General features: G+C 53.8%; 3 protein-coding genes across 3 annotated transcripts; 2 read left to right on the forward strand and 1 right to left on the reverse strand.

Moving 5' to 3' along the window:
• Positions 1-128: 128 nt before the first annotated feature.
• PTSG_04215 (uncharacterized protein) lies at positions 129-2467 on the forward strand (the record flags this gene model as incomplete). Its single annotated transcript, XM_004995054.1, has 8 exons — positions 129-142; positions 306-447; positions 855-936; positions 1160-1247; positions 1408-1486; positions 1708-1762; positions 1982-2044; positions 2274-2467. 8 exons carry the CDS (start codon positions 129-131, stop codon positions 2465-2467), a joined length of 717 nt encoding a protein of 238 aa, XP_004995111.1.
• A 39-nt stretch (positions 2468-2506) lies between these two features.
• PTSG_04216 (uncharacterized protein) lies at positions 2507-3654 on the forward strand (the record flags this gene model as incomplete). Its single annotated transcript, XM_004995055.1, has 4 exons — positions 2507-2716; positions 2869-3082; positions 3155-3297; positions 3562-3654. The coding sequence occupies 4 exons, from the start codon at positions 2507-2509 to the stop codon at positions 3652-3654; spliced, it is 660 nt and encodes a 219-aa protein (XP_004995112.1).
• A 107-nt stretch (positions 3655-3761) lies between these two features.
• Positions 3762-7672, reverse strand: PTSG_04217 (uncharacterized protein). Its single transcript, XM_004995056.1, has 6 exons — positions 7479-7672; positions 6728-7142; positions 6118-6303; positions 5628-5795; positions 4548-5326; positions 3762-4245 (listed from the first exon to the last, which is right to left on the reverse strand). Exons 2-6 carry the CDS (start codon positions 6974-6976, stop codon positions 4161-4163), a joined length of 1467 nt encoding a protein of 488 aa, XP_004995113.1. The 5' UTR covers positions 6977-7142; positions 7479-7672; the 3' UTR covers positions 3762-4160.
• Between the last annotated feature and the right edge of the window lie 190 nt (positions 7673-7862).

Consider the following 7862-nt stretch of genomic DNA (forward strand, 5'->3'; position numbering starts at 1 on the left):
GTGTGTGTGTGTGTGTGTGTGTGTGTGTGTGTGTGTGCCTTGTGGCTGCGGGTGCTGTTGCATAAACTATGATCGCCCTCTGACGCATATGCGCTTGCCTTTGGTGCTCGCAGGAGTTCTTGGAGAAGATGCGGCATGAAAGGTAAACTGAACTCAAAACATGAGAGTGTGGATGTGCGAGTGCGAACCTGCATGCGAGTGCGTTTGTGTGCGGGCGAGTGCGGTTGTGTGTACAAGTGCTGTATACTCAGCACCAACTCACGTGCACATGTGCCTCCACTCAACACACCTCCCACGGTCGATAGCGCCTTTACGCTGGTGCAGCCCGTGAAGACGTTCATTGCGGAGAACTCCCACCCGATCCACAATCCACAGGATGCGGTGCCCGTTGTGCACGACTTTCTCGATTCTCTTCACGACGACATTCAGCGCCACGAACTCTGGAAGGTACGTCTGTGCGTGTGCATGTGCGTCTGTGCGTCTGTGTGTCTGTGCGTCTGTGTGTGTCTGTGTCTGTGTGTCTGTGTGTCTGTCTGTGTGTCTGTGTGTGTGTGTGTGTGTTCGAATTGCACCTGCTCTGTTCACTTGTCTGCCCGTTCAATGCATATGGGCGTGCTCACCTTCCTCTTGATTGCGGGTGGCACAGGGCGGCACGGATGCGGACATTGACAACGCGTGCGAGGGAATGGAGAAATACATCTTGTCAAAGCTCTACAGGTGCTGCATTGCAATGCGCAGCGCACTGCTCACCCCAGCGAGAACTTCGAGCAACCGGGACGCCACACACACACACACACACACACACACACACACACACACACACACACACACACACACACTCCTGCCCCTTCCAGGCGCCGCGAGACAAAGCAATTTGCATTTTGAATTGCGTCAAGCTGATCATGTCCGTGCTTGAAATGACGTCATCAGAGACGGGTGCGCAGCATGCACGTGTATGCCAGCTGTGCTAACACTCACACCAGCGTTCACACATGATGTATGTGTGTTGCACGTGTGTGCTGTGCAATCAATGTCAGCACATGCCATATCCTCATGCACTTTACCATGTACACAACCCCTGCAACCAACACGTCGCAACATGTCCCCCCCCCCCACGTGGCACTCCATCAAATTACCAACCACAATCTTGATACTTTAGGTGCGGATGCCTTTATTCCGCTGTTGACATATGTCATCTTGCAAGCCCAGCCGCCAAATCTCATCAGCAACCTCAAATATATCGAAAGGTGTGTGCCTTGAGAGAGAGTGTGTGTGGGGGGGGGGGTGTGGGTGGGTGTGTGCGTGTGTAATGCGTTGCTGATGCGTTGCTGTTGCGCGCTTTGGTGGTGCGCATATCCCGTGGCTGTTCCCACCCTATGGCAACTCCTATCTACCTCACCACATTAGCACCCCTCGGCCGTTTGTCAGGTTTCGGTCACCTGTGAAGCTGCGGGGCGAAATGGCGTACTATCTCACCAACATGATGGTGAGCTGCACTGGCTGCACGTGAACGTGTCAATGAACGTGTGAATGCATGCGTGCCTGAACATGTAATTGACCGCCGTGAATGTGTGACTGTGTGGGAAAAGGGATTAGCGAATGCGTAACAGACATGCGTGGCACGTGTGGTGCGTGCTTGTGCTATGATGCATCTGCGACACCACACGATTGACGCGAGCGTGTGCATGTGTGGTGGTGTTGTCTCAGGTGTGCATGGAGTTTATCAAGACGGCAGACGCGAGCCGCTTCAACATCGATGCAGGTAAAGGGTAAAGTGCAATGGCGGTGCACAGTTGCAGAGATACAGTGGCACATGACTGTCCGATTGTGTTCTTGCTCTCGTCAACACACACACACACACACACACACACACACACACACACACACACACACACACACGTGCACACTCGCACGCATAAACCTGCCACCTCGTTGGCATGTGCCGTGTGGATTTGCGTGGTGTTGCTCTGTCTGCGCGCAGATGAGTTTGAGGAGCAGTTAACGCGACAGCTGGAAGAGATGCACCCGACACCGGCCAAGCCACGTGAGACAAACACGCCCGCGGACTAAAGGGTAGCCATGGCGTGGTTGATGAATGACGTGTGTCCAACATTTCTTGACACTCACACACACACACACAATCACAATCACAATCACAATCACAAATCGCACTCACACACACACACACAATCACAATCACAATCACAAATCGCACACACACACACATACACATCACACACATACACACACACACACAATCACAATCACGTTAGGAATGGAGAAGCCAACGCGTCCGCCACCGCCGCCACCACGGGGGGTGACAGTGAAGACGATATCAGCAGCTGATGGCGGTGGTGACACTGATGGCGGTGATGATACCCGAGATCGGACAGACACCATCACCCCTGCAGCCAGGGTGAGCCGCACGCGCACACACGCATTCCACCTGCTGCTGCTGCTGTCGTAACCGTCGTCGTTGTTGTTTTCCGTTTGTGATCGTGGTGCCATGTTGTTGTTGTTGTTGTTGTTGTTGTTGTTGTTGTTGTTGTTGTTGTTGTTGTTGTTGTTGTTGTTGTTGTTGTTGTTGTTGTTGTTGTTGTTGTTGTTGTTGTTGTTGTTGTTGTTGTTGTTGTTGTTGTTGTTGTTGTTGTTGTTGTTGTTGTTGTTGTTGTTGTTGTTGTTGTTGTTGTTGTTGTTGTTGGTGTTTAAGTTGTTGGTGTTGTTGTATCAGCTTAGATCTGCTTGTTGCTTTCATACACATTCACACAAATGCCACAACCTCACCTCACCACAACCTCACCTCACCACAACCACTCCACAACAACCACCACAACAACCACAACAATCACCACGGATGGCGGCCACCAGTCGGGTCGCGTCCCCGCTGCCGTCAACGCGATTCCATCAACACCATCGTCTGCCCACCGATCCGGGGCACAGTCACCCACGACAGCAGTGACAGCAGCAACAGCAACACCAATGGCACTGATGGGGCGAGCAGGAGATGCGATTGCGACAACAACGCATGTCCCGCTCGTGCCTGTGGAGAGCGCACCTGTGTTTGCAGCAGAGGGTGATGGTGGTACAAGCGGAACAGCGGCGCACGCACAACCACAAGCACATGCACACGTACACGTACAACCACCGCATGCAGCGCCACCACAGCAGCAGCAGCAGCAGTCATCACGTGGGCACGGTGAACGAACGCAGTCTGAAGACTTTTCGGAGCTGGTGGGGCGGGCCTCTGTTCCGGCGATTGAGCGGTTTCGTGTTATGGACGTCTCGCAACTCACCATGGTGCGTTGCACGCGGCCTGTATGTGTGTGTGTGTGTGTGTGTGTGTGTGTGTGTGTGTGTGTGTGTGTGTGTGTGTGTGTGTGTGTGTGTGTGTGTGTGTGTGTGCAGGTTAAACGGTGAGAGGGTGGGTGATTTGCTGTTGCATGCATGCATGCGTGCTATTTGTACATTCGGGTTGTTCACTTGAATGGCCCACGCGCGCGCGCGCACACACACACACACACACACACACACACACACACACACACACACACACAACTGAAGGCGGACATTCCCATGCTTCTGAACGACTACAAGCGGCTGGCGGCGCTGAATGACGACCTGACCAAGACCCTCAACCTCAACCTCGGCCTGTGATCAAGAGACCGTGCAAGCAGAGATGCTGTGCCTTTAAATGCACACACACACACACACACACGTGCACACAGAGTTCTCGTGTCGCCCTCGCTTACGTCTTCCATGCTGCGTTCTTTCATCATCCTCTGCGACACATGACCTCACAGGGCTGTCTGGGGTTGTATTGACAAGTAGACAGTTGTACACGAAACAAACAGCAGTGGAAGCGAAAGCAGGGCACTCACTGACTTGTGATGATGTCTGGTGGGGAGTTAGTTGAAGGAAGAGCTGGTGATACTGAATAGGAAATACGCAATAGGGCAGCGTTGAAATGACATACGTGTGCAACATGCACCGTCACATCGGATAGAAAGAAACAACCACGTGTCGCTAGCACAGACACATGCACAGGCAGACAGACTGACAAATAGACACACACATGCACAGGCAGACAGACAGACAGACACGCACGCACACATACACACAAAACACAACGCAACTCAACAGAACACAACACACAACGGTTGTCAAAAGCAGCATGATCTGCGACGGAAGGTGGGGGCGTCCGCGGTTGCGTGGAAGAACCAGTCAAACTCATCTTCATTATCATCACTGCAGCAACGAATGAGAACAATCGCAAGCACGAGCAACACGACGGTGAACATGCGCATCCTGCTTGCTGGCTGGTGGGTGATGCGCGCCCTCACGCACACACGCACAAACACACTCTCTCTATCTCTCTCTCTCTCCCACAAACATACACACGCACACACACACAAACATTCACACACACACAAACACTCACACACACACACACACACACACAAACATACACACGCACACGCACACACGCACACAGGCACGCACGCACACAGGCACGCACGCACACGCACAACATTCCCCAATTGTCCCACCTGTGCTGGTGTGCGCGCGCCGCCGCTTCCTGTTCGGTCCATTCCGGATAAACAATCCGCACATCCCCGTGCAATGTCCGGAACACGCCCGTGCGCTCGACATCGGGGCGTGCTGTCCCCATCGGCTCGGGTGCATCAGCAACACCAAGGCGAGCCATGTTCATGTGGATGTTGCTGCAGCTGGCACGCGTGCGTCGCGGTGTTGCAGGCGCGTCACGTGTGCCATGTGTGCCGTACGTGTCGCGTGCGTCGTGTGTCTCACGATCACGCGCACGCTGCTCGTGCACCAGGTTGCTGCTGCGCCGGCGTTGCTTCACAGCTTTGGCCCTCCCACCCGGCTGCTGCTGGTGGTGCTGCTGGGGATGATGGGAATGGATGCGGGCGTGTGGAGACTCACCCTTGCTGCTGTCGCTGTCACCGTGATAGCGCTCACGCCAATCGTGATCTTCGCTGCCACGTCTCTCTTCCTGGCTGAAGCAGTGGCGCAGCGGTGCACGGAGCGTGGTTGGCGACGTGGGCGTGCTGACATGTGTCGGGCTCCCGTTTGCACTCAGATTGCCGTGGCTGTCGTGCAAATGGCGCCTGTGCGGGCTAGGGCTGTTGGCAGTGGAGGAGAGGGCGGTGCGGAGTGGAGATGTGCCCGGTGTGCTGAATGGCGAGTCGTCGTCAACAGACCGCGTCTTCTGAACGTGCGGCAGCAGCGTGCGGTGGCGGGTGACAGAGGGGCAACGCGAGATGGGAGGGGATGGGATGGGCGGTGGGGGCTTCAGGTTGGGCGCCTATGGTGCATGGGCGAGCAAACACATGTGATGTGAGGGAGGGACGGAGAAGCATCGTAGTTTCAGTGGCGTACATGGCACATGTATCACAGTCAGTCAGCCATCGAGGTTGCCAGAAGAGACAACGAGATTCGCACGAGAACCCACAGTCGCACGCAGGGGCAAACAAGAGAGAACTTCACACACATGTCGACACAAATGTTTGCATTCACACATGTCGTAGCACACGTTTACACACACACAAACACACATGTAATAGCACACGTTCAAACCCGCACACACCGAATATTCCCCCACGAACCGTGAAAGCGACCGTCTTGGCCCTGCGTCGGTTGCGTTTCTTCATCTGTGACTGCTCCTCCTCCTTGGGCGAGCGTGGTGGGGCAGGTCCATATCGAAGCAGCGCCTGCCACCAGATGTCGTTTGAGCTGAGCCGGCGCAAGACCTTCAGCACAAGGCCCTGCACACCCTTGAGGTAGCACCAAGCATGTGCAAATAGGAGAATGGTGAGGTTGTTTTGTGTGTGTGTGTGTGTGTGTGTGCGTGTGTGTGCGTGTGTGTGTGTGTGTGCGTGTGTGTGTGTGTGTATGCGTGCGTGCGTGCGTGCGTGTATGCGTGCGTGCGTGCGTGTGTGTGTGTGTGTGTGTGTGTGTGTGTGTGTGTGTGTGTGTGTGTGTGTGTGTGTGTGGAGAGAAGGTTACACGAGTTGACATGAAACTGCAGCGCGGGCAAAGTGAGAGCGCAGGATCAAGGGTGCGTGTGCTCGTGTATTCCCTCCCAACATGCAATACCTGTTGTGGCGCGTCAACGACAGTGTAAAGAGATCCCAGCAGCATACCTGCCACCAACATCTTGACACCGTTGATGCCTTCCAGAAGACTGGCTCTGCGACCGTGCAGTGTTTGCACAAGATCACGCAGCAGCACGCTCACAACACCTTCAGCGAAGCTTTGCGCCATCTCGCGGTGGTCTGGCGTCTGTGCATGTGAGAGCGAGAGAGAGTGTGTGTGTGTGAGTGAGAGAGAGAGAGTGAGAGTGTGTGTGTGTGCGTGCGGGTGTGAGAGAGAGAGAGTGTGTGTGTGTGTGTCAGTGTACGTGTTTGTGCTCTTGTGTATGCTAAGTGAATGAGTATGTTCGGGAGGAAATACCCGCATGCACTGGAGGACGAGAGTTCTGCACCCATCAACAACAACAAGCAGAACAACAACAGCAACAACAACTTAAACAACAACAACAACAACAACAACAACAACAACAACAACAACAACAACAACAACAACAACAACAACAACAACAACAACTTAAACAACAACAACAACTTAAACAACAACTTAAACAACAACAACCTCAACAACCTAAACAACCTAAACAACAACAACGACGACGACGACGGGAACGTACATGTTTGTTGTCGATCATCTGCTTGTACATGGACTCGAGCTCAGCGCAAAGATGAGGGTCGTTTTCAATCCAGTGCAGGGCTTCCGTTGTGGCCAGCTTCTCAAAGCAAGCCTGCAGCCGTTCAGACACATGCTGGCCTGCCTCGGCTTCGGTCTTGATGCCTTCCGCCTTGAGATCCGCTGCGGTGAACGTTGGGTCCAGCGTCCACAGCAGGCAGCACAGCTCCTTGGCCGTCCCGTGTCGGAACATTGGTCTATTGGTGTTGCCCTTGGTGGCGTCAAAGGGGAAGGCCAGGGGAAGGAGAAGGGCTCTGGTCGATCGGGTCGATGCAGATGGAGACTTGGAGAGATGGCCTCCTGTAGCACCTCTGTGTAGGTGGTGTGTATGTGTATGTGCGTGTGTGTGTGTGCGCGCGCTGGGGGAAAAAGGCGGGATACAATAACAAGGGTTGGTGCATAGGTGGTGCGTGGAAAGATGGAAGATGCTGGTGAACAGGCGGGAAACAAATAGACAAATCAGAGAACACTCACACACAACAAACGCACTGCAACACAACAACAACAACACCGAAAAGCAAGGCCTTGCTTCGTTCGCTAGGATCAGCCAGGCTGGCCCACTAAAGCCCTCACAACGAGTGTGCGAACGACACGCAACCTCCTTCACCACCGCCACAAAAAGACAAAACACACAAACGAAAGCACATCACACGCACCACAAGACAACGAACGAACGATGAACCCTACCAACCAACCAAAACAAGGCGAGCTGCGAGCCACAGAGAAACACGTACGTCTTGCAACAATGTAATGTAACGACCTTCACACAACAGCACGCCAGCTCTTCCAAAACCTTCGGCCTCTTGCGCTTGATGGTTGGGTGCTCGTCCCTTAGAACCGTCAAGGACGATATTTCGACAGCATTAACTGTAGTTACTCACGACGGACGACAGGCGGAAATATGGCGGGAGACTTCTCAAGCTCCTCGCACTGGTGTGAGCGGTGGTGTGTGTGTGTGTGTGTGTGTGTGTGTGTGTGTGTGTGTGTGTGTGTGTGTGTGTGTGTGTGTGTGTGTGTGTGTGTGTGTGTGTGTGTGTGTGTGTGTGTGTGTGTGTGTGTGTGTATGTGTGCGTGTGTGT

The sequence above is a fragment of the Salpingoeca rosetta genome, assembly GCF_000188695.1.
Source record: "Salpingoeca rosetta unplaced genomic scaffold supercont1.9, whole genome shotgun sequence".
Classification (NCBI taxonomy): Eukaryota; class Choanoflagellata; order Craspedida; family Salpingoecidae; genus Salpingoeca; species Salpingoeca rosetta.